Source organism: Brassica rapa, chromosome A03, assembly GCF_000309985.2.
Source record: "Brassica rapa cultivar Chiifu-401-42 chromosome A03, CAAS_Brap_v3.01, whole genome shotgun sequence".
Taxonomy (NCBI): domain Eukaryota; kingdom Viridiplantae; phylum Streptophyta; class Magnoliopsida; order Brassicales; family Brassicaceae; genus Brassica; species Brassica rapa.
This window is the reverse complement of record NC_024797.2, coordinates 2,190,285-2,210,001: the sequence shown is the minus strand read 5'-3', so window position 1 is coordinate 2,210,001 and position 19,717 is coordinate 2,190,285. Positions and strand designations below refer to the sequence as shown.

At 33.8% G+C, this 19,717-nt stretch overlaps 4 protein-coding genes across 4 annotated transcripts; 2 read left to right on the top strand and 2 right to left on the bottom strand.

The window, feature by feature from the left end:
* Window positions 1-1,606: 1,606 nt before the first annotated feature.
* Window positions 1,607-3,835, bottom strand: LOC103855953 (protein BIG GRAIN 1-like D). The gene has a single exon (XM_009133006.3). The coding sequence runs from the start codon at window positions 2,749-2,751 to the stop codon at window positions 1,777-1,779; it is 975 nt and encodes a 324-aa protein (XP_009131254.1). The 5' UTR covers window positions 2,752-3,835; the 3' UTR covers window positions 1,607-1,776.
* Window positions 3,836-4,069: 234 nt separating this feature from the next.
* On the bottom strand, window positions 4,070-6,464 carry LOC103855952 (omega-amidase, chloroplastic). Its single transcript, XM_009133003.3, has 10 exons — window positions 6,184-6,464; window positions 5,988-6,104; window positions 5,700-5,924; window positions 5,352-5,445; window positions 5,045-5,119; window positions 4,829-4,907; window positions 4,712-4,727; window positions 4,547-4,627; window positions 4,391-4,473; window positions 4,070-4,304 (listed from the first exon to the last, which is right to left on the bottom strand). The coding sequence occupies exons 1-10, from the start codon at window positions 6,427-6,429 to the stop codon at window positions 4,226-4,228; spliced, it is 1,095 nt and encodes a 364-aa protein (XP_009131251.1). The 5' UTR covers window positions 6,430-6,464; the 3' UTR covers window positions 4,070-4,225.
* A 535-nt stretch (window positions 6,465-6,999) lies between these two features.
* On the top strand, window positions 7,000-7,464 carry LOC103249161 (17.6 kDa class II heat shock protein). The gene has a single exon (NM_001301889.1). The coding sequence runs from the start codon at window positions 7,000-7,002 to the stop codon at window positions 7,462-7,464; it is 465 nt and encodes a 154-aa protein (NP_001288818.1).
* Window positions 7,465-11,718: 4,254 nt separating this feature from the next.
* On the top strand, window positions 11,719-15,942 carry LOC103855950 (conserved oligomeric Golgi complex subunit 8). Its single transcript, XM_009133001.3, has 12 exons — window positions 11,719-12,445; window positions 12,524-12,676; window positions 13,324-13,472; window positions 13,581-13,658; window positions 13,758-13,851; window positions 13,948-14,022; window positions 14,147-14,443; window positions 14,531-14,598; window positions 14,686-14,740; window positions 14,811-14,949; window positions 15,111-15,295; window positions 15,441-15,942. Exons 1-12 carry the CDS (start codon window positions 12,326-12,328, stop codon window positions 15,729-15,731), a joined length of 1,704 nt encoding a protein of 567 aa, XP_009131249.1. The 5' UTR covers window positions 11,719-12,325; the 3' UTR covers window positions 15,732-15,942.
* The last annotated feature ends 3,775 nt before the right edge of the window (window positions 15,943-19,717 follow it).

Genomic DNA, 19,717 nt, shown 5'->3' with positions numbered 1-19,717 from the left:
TGCAAGGCCTTGGTAAGTATTTGAATCCTCCCCTTCGATCGTTTCGAGCTTCATAGACAGAGAAAGTTGCAAGTTTGGTGGAGATCATCGGGAACTAGCTACTCCGGAGACGTTAAGGGAACTCCCGGCATCCTCGGCAACGAGGAGAACCTCACTTTCCCAAGAGTCACGTCGATGGTAGAGAGCGGCTACCGATGTCGAAGGATTTCGAAAAACAAATTAGCGGAATGTGCCGGGTTTAGTGGGTGGGCGAAGCTAGTATTGTAATAGATTGATTTCGATATTTTGTTCAAAACAAGCTTGTAACAGTATCTGATTCCCCATTTATCGGGCAGATTTTATTTATTAAAAAAAAAAAAAAAAAAAAAAAAAAAGGAACTGCGACATGCATGGTTTGGAGTCTGAATCTAGTGAAGCTGCAACCGCGCGTGTGATATATATTTATTTATGTAAATTAGCTTTTGTTGTTGAGAGAAGTAATGGGGAAGGTTGTAATCGGAACTTTTAAAGATGATCAAAGTGAAAAAAAGGAAGAAGTAAAGCATCAGCACTTCATGTTCATCCAGCGTTACAACACTTTCACTTTATTTTAAAATTACACTTTCTTTCTTCATTTTTTGCAAATTTATTAAGCTTAATATGTCCATTCACGATATCCGCTAAAATTACCCTTTGCTTCTCATTTGGATATCGAATGTCTTGACGTTTTTTTCTTTTTATACATAACAAACACTTTCACATATCATCGATTCTATGTTTTATGAATTGACACGCTGTATATCTTAAATATATTCGTGTGTTACTTTAGTATACATGATTATTTATAGTTGAAGGCTTGAATTTGAAGTTTATATTAAAACTATATAGAAAGTCTCCCAGGTAACTAAAAATAAATATACAGCTAAAAATTAATTCATTCATTTGCAACTACGCCAGCGTTGATTTCGGCTTCACGCGTTTGATCTAAGGAAAAAAAAAAGGTCCATCATATGTAGATTTTCATAGTGGCTTAAACTTAAAATCACCTAAAAGTGTTTGCATTGATGAAAATTTGGATTTAAAGCATGCGATTGATACATAAAAAAAGAGTCAGTTGGTAGCTTTGGGATCATCAACCACTATCAATTACTAGTATCATATTATCCTCCGCAAATCATTTATATGTGCACGTAACGGATCATTTTCGTCAATGTCACTTGACCGCCATAAAATTTTAGGGACCATATTTTAAAATATTTTTTCTATCAATTTGAGATTACATTTATATATATATATATTGATTCTTAAATATTTGAAGATTCAAAACTAATGTTTCATTTGATTGTGGTCAGGACCGGACTGAAACTCAAAATTTTCTACTTTTACAATGTCCATTTGTTATATCTAAACCTAGCCATTACCTAATAGAAAACTAGACATAATGGTTAGGTTTAGATTAAATGTTAAGAGAAATAGTTAATGTTTATTATTATATGTTTATCTTACCGTAAATAGTTAATAGAACAATAAAGAAAGGTGAAATGAACTCATGAGAAATATGATCCGATCATACTTTTACAAGCACAAAATTTATCTTACCGTAAATAGTTAATAGAACAATAAAGAAAGGTAAAATGAAGCTATGAGAGATATGATCCGTTCATACTTTCACAAGCACAAAATTTATAACACGACATATAGTTACAAAAACCAAACACAGATGTGGAGAAAGAATCACCATGATACAAAAACTTTAAAAATAAAATCGAAAAACCTAAAGAAAAAGTAACAAAAGCTTCACAAGATCAAACCAGCAAAAGTGGTTTCATACACAGGAAGTTCATCTTCGTACAGATTATGATGACGAGTTCCAACTAAATCCAGCTCAAACAAATCCGAACTCGAATCACTTCCAACATCATCATCCTCATCTTCATAATCCTCGAGATCATTATTATTCTTGACCAAACTGTTTTCATGATTCTTGTGGTAATCTCTCAAAAACTCTCTAGCAATCTCCTCCACTGATCTCCTCCCTCCATCTTCCACATTCTTCTTCACCGACTTTCTAACATAGCCGCTGCTGAGATAGTCTTCTTCTTCGACGATCACATTGACCGGAGAAAATCTAACGCTTGGCTTGGTACGGCCAGATGATTTCTCGGAGCGTTTGTTCAGACAAGACCTGGAGAAGGAAGAAGCTGAAGAACACGCCGTGGATGGATAGTAATATTCAGTTCGTTTTCTAGAGAATGCAGAGTCTTCGTAGCTCGTCTTCCTCGGATAACTATTAACCGCCGTTGATTGTTTGCTGAACAAGGCATTGATGAAGTTAACGATTCGTACTCCAGGTGAAGATGGAGTTTTGAGCTTCTTTTGATTACCCGAGGCGTAATCGCAGTCGTGAAACACTCGGGTTGCTCTGTTTTGGTGAAACAGAGCTTTATCCTCTGTTTTACTCTGTTTTGTCTTAGATGGGCCGAAACACAACGGCCTTGAAGAAGTTATCTTCTTAGTACCGTGACTTAGTTCGGTGTCGGAAGATGAGAAGATACTGGAGTTGGAATCAGAGGAAGAGGAGACAGAGCCAAAGAACCGATCTTGGTGGAGTTTCCGGTCAGGAACTGATCTGGTTACGCTGATGCTCTGTTTCTTAACAGAGCCGACAAAAGGTTGAGTCTTTTTGGTTTTGGGATCGATGGAATTGTAGATTTCATCGAGGAGAGTGGAGGAGAATGACGGGTTTCTGGATTGAGGTTTGGATCTATGCATGTTTTGTTCTGAAGAAGAAGAGACAAAAGAAGAAAGAGTTAACGTCTTAACTGTTTTGGTGTTTTTCTTCTTCTTTGTCGGAAGTTGTAGAGGAAGACGACGAATGAGAGAGAACACAGAGAAGACGTATATATAACTGGCGATCTCGGCGCGTGTTGTTCACTTACCAGAAGGACCACACTAGTGCGGTCTTCAATTAGCATTTAGCAAGTTCTTAATGATTTAATTAAACGATCATGTGCGTGTTTAACTTTAAGCAAAGTCTCTCCTACATCCACATTGCTTCATTGGAGTTGTCTAGACAAGGACAGGTTAAGGAACTGTACCTGTTTTGCGTCTTTTTCAGTTCTCTCACATGCTTCCTTCCTTTCTTGTTCCTTGGCTGTTCCTCGTTTCATCAACACTTATGTCTTTCTTTTGTTGTTAAAAACACTTGTATGTCTTCTTGTTTCCATCCTATATCTTTGTCACACTTCGGTCTATGTTCTTTTCATTTTATATGATCAAGTTTGCTAGACAATGTTATATAGTTTACAACAGTGACATATATAGTTGATAACTGTATCAATATCATTGTTGTGGCATTATCCACATTAAAACATAGTAGATGAATGCTGTTGAAAAAGTATGAATGCTCAGTTTGCAATCTAATTGTCAATGGAAATGAATCTTGGTTAGAATGGATACAACTGTTAAGTTTTAGGGATGTTTGAGAAACATACTATTAAAGGGAAAGAAAATGGCACGGGAGGAGTCAGAGAATGAGTTGCTCAGGGAGAGACAATAAGAACTGACACAAAAAGAAAAAAGAAAGATTCACTCATTCATCCACGCGGTGAACCTCTCAACTGGTGTCTGTGTGGGGTCCCACACGTGACCTGCCACGTGAACCATTGTTGTTGTTCTCCCCATATGCGACCCCTCGCACGTGTGGGCCTCCTCACCCCATGCGTACGGCATTTGTTCTTTCACAGACGGGTTATAGAGGAATGGACCACTCTACTCTATAGGTTTGGGCCGTGTCTCCTCCAAAGACGAGACCACACTGTGAATGTTCTGTAAGCTCCCTCGCTATACCTACATTCTATCGTCTCGTCATTTTATCATTCAACCATCAGTTCACGGATCATCTAAAATTCAAAGTACAGCCTGACAAAGTCTTATGTAATATCGTTTTCATGTCTCTTTTTTTTATCCAATTCGAAAAAACGGTAGGAATGAATGATTTATCATATACGATATGGTGGTCACAATATGCATTTAAAGTTTATGAACAGTCAACTTAAGCTTAGCTCATTAGTCGACATGACAAGTGGGGTGGAGATGATAAATAACTTTGAGAACAAGTCGTTTATTTCGATTAATTTAAACACAAGTATAAGTTTTTATTTATTTCATCTCTACAAAGTTGCAGAGAAATGACCATGTCTAAGAAGTTGCACGTAACCAAGAAAACACACACTCTCTGCTGCATTCATTTAGAGTTCAGGCGCTGCACGTCTACGAGCTGGTAAAGATCTCCCCTCCGCTGTTTATTCAGTGGAAGACTTGTCCTAACATAATCATAACCGAGATTCAATTAGCGGATAAACCAAAAAAAAAATCAAGAAAGTTAACGGTACTCTTCTTGTGGATTTACCTTCGTTGTTCAAGGATAGAGTAATCAATCTCTGCTATGATGATTGCTTCCTCATGCTCAGTCGTAGCTAGAACTTCTCCAAACTGTCAGATGTTTACGAGTTTAGTGAAGCTTCATTACCAAACAACTAGCATGGAAAAGGGTTAGTATGCTTACAGGCCCAATGAGTGTAGAGTGTCCCCAAGCAGTGTAGCCAGCTCCTGAATCTCTGGCAGGTGAGCATGTCGCCACATATAACTGGATAAAACAGCATATGTAGTTCTATCAAATGCTCCAATGATTATCGATAAGATAAAACTCCCAAAGAGAAGAAGAAAGTACCTGATTATCCGTAGCCCTGAAATGAAAACAAAACAGACCGAGTCAGCCTTGTAATTTACTCATTACTAACTACACGCCAAGCAAGTTTTCATAAAGTAGGAGACTGTGATAATGCACCTTGCTCTTTGTAGTAGTTCCCAATGGAGAGGTCCAGTTGTCATGTTAAATGCTCCTGGATAGCACAGCAAATGAGCCCCTGGAAAGTAATAGAACAAGCATGTAGTAGATGATGATGATGATGATGATGATGAGGTTCTTTAATGAGAGTCTGAGAAAAAAGAAGCAGCAACTAGTCCATTTGGATAAAGCATATACTATATAAAGAGAGTTCACCTCTTGCAGCATATATCATAGCTAGCTCCTGGAATCGGATGTCATAGCAGATGCCTATTCCAATACGCCCCACATCTGCAACAATCCAACAACACCATTATTATTCTCAACCGCTGCAATGCACTGGAGATTTCTACTATAAACTAGAAAGTGAGAGGTGATGGGAACAAGTTCTTCTCTATATGAAAAAAGAATATTGAGCCAAGAGTACCCCAAATTTTATTGTCAATTATTTTTTTAGATACTAGAATAATAAGTTTATAAAAGATACATATGACAAAGATATTTGGCAGAACCAGAATGAAACCTGTGTCAACGATTGTTGGTGTCTCTCCGGCAGTGAGAGTCTTTGATTCCATAAAAGTAATCTTCCCGGGGATGTCTATATCAAATAAATGTATCTGTAGGCACAAGTCACAAACAACCAAGAACAAGATGTTCTGAGAACCGACAATATAAACATGCTCGCTCAAGACCATATCTCCCAATAAGTCGGTCCAGAACATAACTAAACTAACACATTATTCTTATTATTGATTATGTATAATGAATCGATATTTTAGGAGTGAGTCCTTTTAACAGAGATTCTATTGCCTAAACAAGAATGAAAGTTAATTACTTTCTTCTAAGGAAGTTTTGAGATGAAAGTTCTAACCTTGCGATGCTTAGCTTTGAGCTCACCATCAGAACCAAAGACACAGCAAGTGTTATACAAACGATCTCCAACTCTTTCGGGGATAGAGCCACCAATGATAGTGATCTCGAGACGTTTAGAAACTTCAGAAAGCATAGCGGTTGAAGGAGAAGCATCACCACCAGCATCAATCTCTTCCGCGTAAACCGGGAAACTATCATTGGAGTACGGACTGTTCCAAATCTCCTGAAAACAAAACCTCGTTGAGAAAAAGAGATCACTAAAAAGTTTTATACTTTCTTAACTTACGGGCAAGAGAACAAGCTTAGCTCCCTTGGAAGCAGCTTCTTCAATAGCCTTCTTGGCGTGAGAGATGTTTCTTGATTTGTCAGCAGTCACAGATAGCTGACACAATCCAATGTTAAACTACAATTCCATAATATAAATCAGATCATGAGATTAGTCGAAAACTCGAAGAAAATAAAAATGAGAGAAAGGAGCTGACTTTGGTCAACGGAGGAGCTGGGAGGGGAAGAGCAGAGGGGACTCTAGCTTGTTCGGGTTTGAAAGAGGATGCCATGGAGGAGGAGGAGATGGATCTTAGACCTGAGGTTGTTGACGACGATGGGAGTTTCACGATCGATCTCAGTGATGGTTTAGGGAGAAAAAGGGATTCGAGACGAGAAAGAGGATTAGGTTTTAAAAGATTCTTCGAATGGAAGAAGAGTGACGATGAAACTGCCGACTTCATTTGGCGTTTCACTTTAGTTTATGATTCAGACAGATGACAAAAAGCAAAACTAGTGTTGTGTTACAAATGTACGGTTCCGGTTCGACCGTTTTTTTTTTCATTACTTAACCCGTTCAATTAGAAACACGCAGTGCGGTTTAAAACGAGTTTACAAGATTAATAGCTGAAAAATCGTTTTAGTTATCCCAAATTGTGCAAAATTTATTGGAATTTGTTAGGCTTTTCCAGCTATGATTCGAAAGTTGTACCAAACCGGATAAATTGAATTTTTCAATTTTGAGTAAACGATGGGCCTTAGTAAGCCTGATTTAAAAGCCCACATAGCTAGAGATGGCCCACATTTGTTTAAAACGTGTTACAATTTCACAGAGAAAGAACGATCAAGACGCTTCTGGAACTTCAAACTGAAAAATTATCAGACCGAACTGTTCACTCTGTCTACATCTCTCTAGAATAATCTCTGCACTCCTATTTAAATGACATGAATCTCAAACGATCTCCATCAACGAAAACAAAAAAAGCAAGAATCAAAGTCAAGTCATCAAGAAAGCAAAACAACAAGTTTGAACAATGGAATTTGTAAGGTTTCCGATAGTCTCAATCCTCGAAGACATGCTAGAAGTTCCCGAAGAGCACAACGAGAAGAGCCGCAACAATCCTTCAAGAGCTTACATGCGGGACGCAAAGGCAATGGCGGCTACGCCAGCCGACGTGATCGAGCACGCGAACGCGTACGTTTTCGTGGTGGACATGCCTGGAATCAAAGGAGAGGAGATCAAGGTTCAGGTGGAGGACGAGAACGTGCTTGTGGTGAGTGGAGAGAGGCAGAGAGAGAACAAGGAGAGCGAGGGTGTGAAGTATGTGAGGATGGAGAGGAGGATGGGGAAGTTTATGAGGAAGTTTCAGTTGCCTGAGAACGCTGATTTGGAGAAGATCTCTGCTGTTTGTAACGATGGTGTGTTGAAGGTGACTGTTCAGAAGCTTCCTCCTCCTGAGCCTAAGAAACCAAAGACTATCCAAGTCCAAGTTGCTTGAGTTTCTGGATTTTTCTTCATGACATGTTGGTTTTGATTTCGGTTTGAATGTACTTGGAATGTGTGATGATGCGTGTTTTAAAAAGTTGTTAAAAAGGTGAAATAAAAGATGTTCCTCTGTTTTAGTCGATTTGTTTGCGTTTTGTACTGGATTGCTAGTATAACATATCAAGAATTTAACATTTGGAGATACATGACCTCTTAAAAGCATTTGAATGAGAAATTACAAGCTAATGTAATCGTTAATCCCAAAATGCTAGAACACTCATTCAAATGATCCGCTGAGCCAAGCCAACAAAGAACTCTGAATCAATTGGTCCAAAATGTACAACTTTTGGATTACGCCAGGACAAGATCAAGATGAGAGCACAAAAACATTGGAGAACCATAGGTGTAGAATTTCTCCCTCGTTTCTTGAACCAAGTGACTAAACTAACAAGAACTAGTTATGTTCGAGTTGTTTTAAAAACAACTTCTGTGGTTTTATTGGTTAACTTGGATTTGTTTATTGATATGATTAGTTAAAAACAATGATGTGCGATTCTTGATTAAAGAAACATAACGCGAGTCTAGGCGAGGATGGAAGAGGTCACTTTGTAAGTTATGAATCCCTTTATATATTAAAAGAGAAGCATCGTAATAAATGCATTCACATTATAATAGACACGTGTCAGTCTCACAATGATTTGATAATAAATATGCTAATGCATTCACACTATAATCATAAATGTGTTCACACTATGTACTTTATATTTTTTTTAATATAAAACTCACATACGTAGTTCCAATAAAACTCTGGATTTTTCGGTTCGAATAAAAATAGATAACGAATCAAAAGTCAAACTCTATATATATTATTTTTATATTTACGGATAAAGTTGAACAAAATATTCATAAATTTTGATTCGATTCGTTATCCGTTTTGATTTGAACCAAAAAATCTGGATATTTGAAACTCTACGAAACAAATCAAATACTATAATACAATATCAAAAAAAGAAGCAAATCACAAATACCAATATTTTTAGGAACATATATCTAATTCAATATGTTATATGCATATATATACATATATATAAAGAATTATATATATTATACTTTATATCATTTTTAAAATATTTTTATGAATTAAATTTATTATATTAGGTACTAGAATTTAAAAGGTTATATAATGTTTTATTTTGTAATGAAATGTTATTATAAAAATTATTTTTAAAATTTTATTTTATTTACGAATCAAATAGGATATTCTTTAAAATTCTAAAACATTTCGGATATCTGAGTCACCGAATATCTAGGTGGCTAAAGATCGAATCGACAAGAATGCTTTCAAATACTCAGATATTTGATATGTGTCCACCCTGATTTACAGATATAATTTTATTTTCTTTATATAAAAAAATGACTAATGTCAAGGTCTTTTTTATTTTATATTAATTTTAATTTTATCTTTATGTATTATTTTGTACAAAAATGTCATTTAATATTAATTAACAATATATTTATATATTTTTCAACTATTTTATATACTTTTTACATACATACATGTGCACCTTGATGTGAGCACCTTCTAACTAAGTATTAACCACAACTGAAGTATCTAATTTTTTTGAAAGTTGAAATATTTTTTCTTAATGCTTCTTTCACTACCGACCAAATTGTAGTGAAATGATTTGTCTTAATAATATTCTTTTATATTTCTTAAACTATTATCTGTTTAAAAACTATAATATGAAACTATTGGTTCAATATAACGACTATCTAAAATTCATAATATGAAAATAAATAAATAGTATTAATTTTTGGTTTTTACCGAAAAAACCAAAAAATCAAACATTTTAACCGAATAAACTGAAATGAATCTTAATTTAAAATAATAGTTATATTTTAGAAGATTAAAAACAAAAAAAAACGTAAAACCTAACCAATATCCAGATAAAACAGATTTAGTGTTGTTTATTAAAAATAACGAAACTAATAATCACATTCCGCGTAAGGCGCGGGTTATTACCTAGTCAATACTATTAAAACACAATCATGACCAACTGATAAAAGTTGGGTTCATTTAGGGGGTGTTATTGAATTAATGAATTCAATAGAATTGAATATAACTGTCATTAGGAGTATTTAGTGGATTTGATTGGATTCTTAGGAAGAAAATATGAATTTTAATGGAATTTTTAATGGAATTTCAAAGGAATAGAAACTCAGTTCCAAACTTCCGAAAGCTCATCAATTTTTATTTTTCTCAGTCACATTTTATTGCTTGATCTCAACAATCTTCTCGATTTTTTCCCATCTGTATCCAAATGAACAACACTATATCACTAATCTTCAGCTGTTATCAGATTACAAGATCACAAAATTGCATCTTCAGCTGTTATCAGTATTTTTTGTTACTTGTTGTATTTGCTTGTTCAGAATTTCTCTACCAATTACGGGAACATGCTTGTTTCTTCCAACAGATTATACTCGAAATTATTTTTATGGTGAGATTCCGTTGCCGTAGAAGAACGTAAAAAGATAAACATATTTGAAGAAAGTAAAAAATCCGAGCAAGAGACGTGGGATTTTGTTTAGTGTTATTTTTCATATAAAAGTACATCAGATTCCATCCAAACTAGATTCTGATAAAATCCCATAGACATTGAATAACAGGTGATTTGAAATCTCAATATCGAATACTCAATCCAATAACAGTGGATTTCACATAAGATTTGAATTCCATTAATTTCCATTGAATTAACTAATTCAATAACACCCACTTAGTAACTTATTAATCACTTTTCATTACACGGTTAATAACCCACTATACAACTTTTATGGGATCCACACGATTTTGTTTTTTTAACCAACCACACACGATTTTGTTGTTATGGTCAAACATCATTTCATCATTTATCGTATACTATTTATATCATCTTATATATTAAAACAGAAGTCACAAACTTGATTCATGTGTGATTTTTTTAAAAATAGACCTAATGGACATATTCATAGAAATTCATACTATATTTTAATTCAGACTAATAATAAATATAATTTTTAAAATATTTTAATCATAGTATCTTTTGATATCTTTTAATTTTAAATATAAATATATTTATTTTAAAATTCTAACAAATCTGTTTAAAAAGATTTTTACAAGATCTTCATTTTCGAAATTATATTTAAATATTTTCACTAATTTCGAAATTAGTTTAAAATATTATTATACATTAATATATTCAATTATATAAAATGAAAAATAAAAAAATCTATAACATTTTAGTTATTATATAATCATAATCAATCATATTAAATTAAAATTATTATATTGAGCTAAATATAATAAAATTGTATTAAATTTATATATTTATATATTTTATTTTCGTAATTATAAAATATTTATGTTCAAAAATAAAATCTAATATGTTGGTAAGATGGGTTAACATTATCAAACTATATAATACATGTATTTCTTTAAAGTTAATAATATAAAATCTTTGTAACTAATTTAATCATAATATATTTTCATTTTAAATATAATATATATTTATATATTATATTTTAAAAATTCTAATAAATCTGTGTAATATTTAAACAATAACTTAATGTATTTTAAGTTATTGTTTAGAAATAAAAATAAATAAATTATAGTCATGATCACGTTAAAATATAATTATTATACTAAAATAAATATGATAAAATTATATTCAATTGATAAATTTATAAATTTTATTTTCATAAATATAAACTATTTATTTAAAATATAATATGATGATAGAACGGCTTAAAATTAACAAACTATATAATACATGTCTAAAAATTAACATATCTTACACTTTTATATATACAATAATAAATTATCTAAAATGAATAAGCATAAAAATATTGGTAAAAAGAAATCCAGTTTTGAAATACGGGTCAGAATTTAGCATAAATTAAATACAAAATATTTTTTAAATATATTTTATCATGAATATATTTATTTGCTTAATAACTAAATGCAAATACAATAAGATAAATATATAATAATAAGTGGTAAATACATAAGGTTTAAACAATTAATTAATTATAACATGTAAATTATAAAATTATTGTATTTGAAATAGTTATATAAATATTTATGTATATGATTAACATTAAAAATATATACCACTTATGTTCTTTTTTTTTTTTTGTAACATATCACTTATGTTCTAAAACAATAATTTATGTATAGAAAAATGAAAATAAACACCCGTGCGGTTGCACGGGTCAAAATCTAGTTTATTTTATAATAGTACTGATGCAATACTTTACAGTGCACCTCATATTACTCACAGTATAATGTTAATTGTATCAATACATCCCTTTTTGAATAAGATAATATGGTTTGTGTGAGGATTTCATAAATGAGTTTAAAAAGTGCAATCACTTTAACATGTTTCACTAAATATTTTTACGTTCAGAAAATATAAAAGCAAAACATTTAGATTCCTAATGTCAATTTCAATACATTTCTAATCAGATTATATAGGTAGGTATATTTATAATACTTACCAAGCATCAATATTATTAAAACAGAAACATGACTTATTGATATAGATGTAGTCCAATTATTTTAATATAATTATTAAAGTATCTTATTAATCATTTAAGATAAATATTATATAAAGAAAAATATTTTATAACTAAAAACATAAATATAAAAATTAAATTTCAACAAAAGTGTAAAATAAAAAATATACCCGCTCTAGTAAACAGTTAAAATGCAAGAGATCGCCTCATGACTAAACTAAAATAGAAAGAGCCATTGATTTGATTTGAGATCCAAACAAGAAAAATATCGTGAAATCTCCTCCTCCTCTCTGTGTATAGATTCCTCTAGAAGATTCTGAATGGCGACGGAGATGATGTCTCCGCCGGGGGAAACGGCGAGTCTTCTCTCTCACGCTTCCGCCTCTCAGCAACCGTACGTCTCCGAGCTCCTCTCCTTCACTCTCGATCGTCTCCACAAGGTTTCTCTCTTCTCTTAACATCTCTCTCGGCGCGCATGTATGTATCTCTGAATCTAATCGGTTACTGAACTTTGGAAGGAGCCGGAGCTGCTTCGAGTGGACGCGGAGCGGACTCAGAGGCAAATGCAAGAGGTTGCAGTTGGGAACTACCGCGCGTTTATCACCGCTGCTGATGCTTTGCTTGCCATCCGCCAGCAAGTATCCTTCATCGATAAGCATCTCGAGTCTCTCGTAAGCTGCTATACCTTCTCGAATCGAATCGAGTTCCACTTTTGGTTATATTATCTGCCTTGTTTTTGAATTTTTTTGTGGTTAATGTTGGATGAGTACTAGGCTAGGGATCGTTTTTGGAGTCTAAATTCTGAGTTAAGGAAAGTGCTGTTCGTTTGGTTGACGTAGCTACCTGCCGCTGCGTCGTGTCAATTTTTTTAATAAACTCTTGTTCGTTTCATTGACGCCGGTACTGCGTCTGCGTCTAAATGCTGCGTCCTCGCGTTGATCGCCGAAAAAATCTGCGTCTGCGATTAAAACTGCGTCGGCGTCTACGAAACGAACAACAACTATTTTCATTTACGCCGACGCTGACGCCGAAAACTGCGGCAACCAAACGAACATGACTGAACTAAAAATCGATTGGTATCTAGTCAAGTTGCAGAACCATGTTGTTTCAGCCAGGTCCTATAGTTTTGTAGACTCAGCGTTGTGAGATTGATCTTGTTATGCTCTAATTTTTCTAGAAGAGAGCTAAATTTTCTTGAGAATAGGTGAATGAATCATTGGATTAGGATTAATAGCTTCAGCTTCCATGTTTTTAGCGGTTGCATCCTTGGAGATGATGTTTTTTTTTAATGACTCAAAATCTCCATGTACTTCTGCAGATTTGCCAAGTCCCTAAACTAATGTCTGGTTGCACAGAGTTTATTGATTCTGCTGAGAGTATCCTGGAGAAGAGGAAGATGAACCAAGCTTTGCTGGCAAATCACAGCACTCTTCTTGACTTGCTTGAGATTCCTCAGCTTATGGACACGTAAGCGCTACTGCACTTTTTCTCACTAAACATTTCTTCTTCTTATGCCCGCCCTTTCATGAGAGAAGCGAATTTTATCTTGAAAATTGAACTGTGTTTTTTTATCAGATGCGTGAGAAATGGAAATTTTGATGAAGCTCTTGACCTGGAAGCATTTGTATCGAAACTTGCAACCATGCATCCCAAGTGAGTTTTCTTTTGTCATCTTTCTCACTACTTTTTGGCTGCGAAGGCCGGAAACTTCAAGCTTTAGCTGTTAAGAACTCATCTTCTGTCAATGTCAAGATTGCCTGTTATCCAAGCACTTGCAGCTGAGGTTAGACAAACAACTCAGTCACTTCTCTCACAGCTTCTCCAGAAACTACGCTCCAATATACAGGTCTCATGTGAATATAGTTTGTTTCTGTTTCAGTGATCTATGGTTAGGCTTTGAAATCTAGGAGGCTCAATGTTTTGTTGATGCTATCTATTTCAGTTGCCAGAATGTGTTCGAATTATTGGATACTTGCGCCGAATAGGAGTCTTTGGCGAGTATGAAATGCGGTTACAGGTGAATTGTTTTGACATTAGTTGTAACCATCTGAATTCATCCTTCCATTACATTTGTATTCCTTTGTCTGTAGTATTCTGGAAGCTATGCCTACACTTCTGAATGACTCTTCTTGTTTGTGCAGTTCTTAAGATGCCGTGAGGCATGGCTCACTGGAATTCTTGAGGACCTAGACCAGAAAAATGCTTATGAGTATTTAAAAGGCATGATAAACTGTCATAGAATGCACCTCTTTGACGTGGTTAATCAGTATCGAGCTATTTTTGCTGATGATACATCGGGGAGTGAAGAAAATTATGACGGTGGACTTCTGTTTAGCTGGGCCATGCATCAAATAACATCGCACCTGAAGACTCTGAAAATCATGCTCCCAAAGATTACTGAAGGAGGATCTCTATCGAATATTCTGGATCAGTGCATGGTTGAGTTCTTTTGCATCTCATATTCTCCATTTCGAGTACTCTGTGCTACTTTGATTGACATATACCTTCTTCTCATGACAATACAGTACTGTGCTATGGGACTTGGTTGGGTTGGGCTAGACTTCCGTGGTTTGCTTCCTCCTCTTTTTGAAGAGTAACGTTTCTTCTTATTATATATTCTTTGTTTCTGTCTTAATCTTTACTTGTTTCTTTATAAGCTCATCTTACATACTTCCTACAGGGCGGTTCTGAACTTGTTTTCCAAGAACATGAACACAGCAGTTGAGAATTTCCAGGTGAGTAAACACAAAACACCTTCTCCTATCAATCACATATTTATCAACTTCATGATGTTTTTACTTTCAGTTAGTTCTGGATTCACATCGATGGGTTCCATTACCATCTGTTGGCTTCCCATCAAGTGGTATCAATGACGATAGCAAAGATGACGTCACACCTCCATCATACTTGATGGAACACCCGCCTCTTGCAGTTTTCATAAACGGTGAGACAGTTATACATTATCAATTTCTAATATTACGGATGATGAAGCCAATGTTAAAGTGTTTGAATCATTACAGATGTTGAAAATATAAACGTAGGTGTTTCTGAATGTTCTTTTAACCTGTGTCTGATTGCGGCTGATAATCCCGTCTATGTCCGCAGGTGTATCTGCTGCTTTGAACGAACTACGTCCGTGTGCCCCACTAAGTCTGAAGAATGTTATTGCTCATGAATTGATCAAAGGGTTTCAGGCGGTCTCTGACTCCTTACTTAGATACAACACAACTCGGATGCTTCGACTCAATGAATCCAAACTCTTCCTCTCGCTTTGCCGAGCTTTTGTCGAGGTACAGTTTCACATCATATCTCATCTCAATCTTGTATCAATAAGTAACAAGTCAGTAGCCACAGTTTACTTGTCTAACTTGAAGTAATCCAATCTCTGTCTAACTCAACATTGCCCTCTCTTTTTTTGGTTCGTTGTTGTTACAGGTGGTTTTTCCACATTGCGCCACATGCTTTGGCCGGTGTTATCCAGGTGGTGCCAGTATCGTTATGGATGCCAAGAGCGCGTACGACGGTCTAAGTCGCATATTAGCCGCTTCTTCCTCTCCAGAACCATCCAACAAACTAGTAAAGACCATCAGCACCGACGCAACGAGTGCATCAGAGAACGGTATCGCCTCCCAAGTCGAAGAAAAACAAGTCGAGAGCCCGAACGAAAAAGAAGAGGATAGCCCCATTCCCTTGCAGATCCCTGAGACAACACCACACGAGTCTTGAAAGTTTTCTTAATTTTTCTTATAACGGCATGACAAAAATAAACATGAGGGAAAATTAATCGAAGAACGACAATAGATTATCTATATAGTATCTGAATACACTATGTTTTGAGACTTGGACCCAGATATTTTTTGTTTGTTTTTAGTGTATTCTGATATAAAATCGAAGAATAACTTTGGAATATCGAATTAATTGGCCGCAATAATCAGTATATGATATATCTAACTGCATAACAAGTATTTTCCAACATTTTTTTCTATCCAAAATGAAAATTAATCACCATGAAATAGTGTTTATGCTTGCAACATATTCATCTTAAAATAAAGTTTAAACAGAACGGAAAAAACAACTTTGTTGAAAATCGAAGGGCAGTTTTACAAGATGAAGAAATGAAATAGCCTAAAGTGTAGAACAACTTTTAGATGTGAATATTTCAGCATTCTTCTTCCTCAAGTGTCAAGAGCTTACAATTTTATTGAAGAGTTACAATATACACGATCTTTTATATATATATTTAGTTATTTATACGAAACATAGGGGAAGACATTTGACTGCCGCTAATTCTTATATAGATATCAGTGACATTATACAGGCTATAAACTATATCTCACATCTTTAATCACTTAGCTAATCAATCCAAATTTTCTGTATTCTTATGTTTCAAATTTTCTATATTTATGAGAAATGAAGTACAACTTTTGATGTCGTTTTTGCAACTCAGTCCGGATCGTTTGTTTCGGCATACAAGTTCTCAAACTTTCTGTAGTCCTGTCTCTCTTTGTGTAATATTTGAGTGTATGCCCTAGTTGATTGGCCGCACCTAGTTATAGGCCTTTGTATAAGTCCAACTGCATCCTCATGAAACAAAATAATTGACACATAAATGAGAAAAATAGCTTAGCAATTAAAACCAGAGTTGCAAACTATTATTTTTTGTTAATGAGAAATTTCGAGCTTCAAATTAGTCTTACCCAGTTGATGATAGTATAAGTACAAAACCTTAAAGATAATCAAACGAAATCGAGATCTTTTATCAGCTATGGTTTATCATGTGTGAGAGAGAGATAGAGAGAGAAAGAAGGGGTGACAGAGAGAGAGTAAGCACACATAGCTTCAAGCATAAAACCCTAATTAAAAACGCATGCAAGAAAGCCACCATGTGTGCTCACTCTCTTCTGTCACCTCCTCTTACCTTTGATATATTATACGCATGTGACTTGAGTCATGAAACATTAGCTTGTCAAAAACAAGCGATTTAACCGATAAATCTAGCTACCTTATATGTTTTATTAGGGAATTAAGGCAAGACTCTAGACCTTACATCTTTCTATCTTTGGATGTGGGAAGAAACTGAGACCTGCCGGGCCTTTTTATAGCCGAAGGAAGAGAGAGAATGGGATACAAAACTCAAAATCTCTCTCATTAATTATTGATAAAGATTGTTCCATTTTATTACCACGTGAATTGTTATCTATCTATCAAGATGCCGACTTACTAGTTACTACTTGATTTTTTCAAAGTCATCTTTTGCTTTTACTAATCAAATAAAAATCCAACCCCTTTTAAAAAGATTCATTATTTCACGCGTATATCTCATTAGCATATCGTATATATACAGTTATTTATTTATTATTTATACATATGACAATACTGATATTGTCAATATATAATCATAATACCACAAATATATGCTTTAAACACACAAAGAATACACATATGCTGTTGGTGGCAAGTTACTTAATTACGGAATATCCCAAAATGAATAACAATGTTTGTGGAAGCACCGGAGCCTATTGGTTAAGGTTTAAAGGCTTCTACATCCAGGTCTGGGATTCAAATCCCAGACTATGCAATTTATTGCAGATTACAGGAAATCCAGGTTTCAAGTCCCGGAGAGATCGGTTTATTAAACAATTATGCAGACTACAGAGGAAAGGCTTGCAAGAGATCTTCAACATGGTGCAAGTAAACCTGGTTAGGCGTGGATCTTCATAGGATGGCTCAGGTGATGCAGTTAGGCGTAGGTCTTCATAAGGCAGGTAGTATTGTCGGTTGTCGAATCGTCTATGTAATATTTCCTATATCATAATTGTAAGATCATAATAAATCAGCGTTAAAAAAAAGAATAACAAGGTTTAATGTGAAGAAGATAAACTAATAATTCACATTTATAACTAATGGTCCCATAACTTTGGAATAAAATTTGGATGGAGTTTGTCAAACAAAAAACGTTGGATGACGTTCAGCTCTCATATTAAAATAGATTAATTTGAGAATTTTAGTGCAAAGCATATAATACTTTTCGTTTTTATGCAATCCAGTGGAATAAACAACTGGACAGACCAATTACAAATCGACAGGGCCTCATCATGAAAAAGTTCAACCACGCCCAAATATTCAATACGGCGGTAAAGCATCTTAAAGCATGCATGCTTTTCCAGAAACATTTTAAAACTGCATGCATATTGTCTATTTAAAATTTCCTCCATCAAATTCGTCTTTGATTCCATCAAAATTATTATTAATATAGTTACAAGAATCTTCCATCGAAACATAAATTTAATATATAACCGAATAGTTTGTATAATTTTTATAAGATTTCTATGTTAAGAATTTGATAATAAAGTACATAAGATAATACTATATAATATAAATAATATACGTCAATTTATTGCTAATTAGTTTTAAGTTCAAAATTTCTTAATTTTCTTCTGCTAAGATTATTTTATCATTGTCGTAGTTGTTTAATTATTTATCTCTTTTTTCTTGGCTATACTTTCTTATTTTACGTAAACAAAAATTGTTACCTCATTTTACCTTTTTCTGTATCTCAAAATCCACGGTGAGATGAGATTTTCTGAGAATGCGAACATGTAGTGATGTGACACCTGCTCTGCTGCACTGCAGCATTGGTGCGTAATGTTCCTGCCAATTAAGAGGAAGAATATCTACCACTAGAAAAATAAACAATAAACTAGTATTCCGAATATGGAAGTGCGCATACGTGTGTCCTACTCCTTAACAACTTTCCTTTATGGGCAAAACACACAAAATGACTAAAAATTTATAAATTATTCTTTTTTTCTTTCTGGTTTTCTAAAAACATTAATGAGGATTCTTAGAGGTAGAAATCTTAGCGTAATTTAAGAACATTCTAATGCAATTTTAATAATTTTATTAGGTTAAGATCTGCGCCTTACGCGGAATGAACATTATATATAAATTATTTTTAAGTATTATATATATTTTACATATTATGAAATAATAAATATTTATTGAATAACTAAAAATTTAGTAACTATTACGTATATAATTAAATTGGTACAAATACTTAAACAAATTTTATTAATCCAGACAAACACTTTTTTTTTCTATTTTATATAGTATAAAATTAAGTTTAAATGATATTAACATAGGTATATAGTACATTTTTAATATTGACATCTGTTAAAAAATATTTTATATTCATATTATTTTTGTCACTAATTGTCACTACCCCGCGCAAGGTATAACTATTTTTAACAGAAACAAAAATAATATAACTATTTTTGTCATTTTTAATTACTCAAAAAATATTTTATACTCATATTAACATTAATGAGGATTTTTAGAGGTAGAAATCTTAGCGTAATTTAAGAACATTCTAATGCAATTTTAATAATTTTATTTAAATATCATTATAATTGTCACCTAGTGATTAGATAGACTTATGTTTATAATGTTTTATGCACTCAAAAATTGATTCTAGTATTAATTACGTCTGTGTGGCAAATCTCTCTATTGGCAAATCTATGTAATGATGTATATATTAAACGATAAGGGAATCGACTTTTGAGGGACATATTCACTTTGACTTCTAGTTTGGATCCATTATTGATTCGGTGTTGCGTGAAGTCGAAGCCTCAACAAAATGTTAAAAAGAACTACAAGTAAAAGAGAGTTGAAGTCAATTAATGCATTTAGACAGGCTAGACGAACAAAAAGTG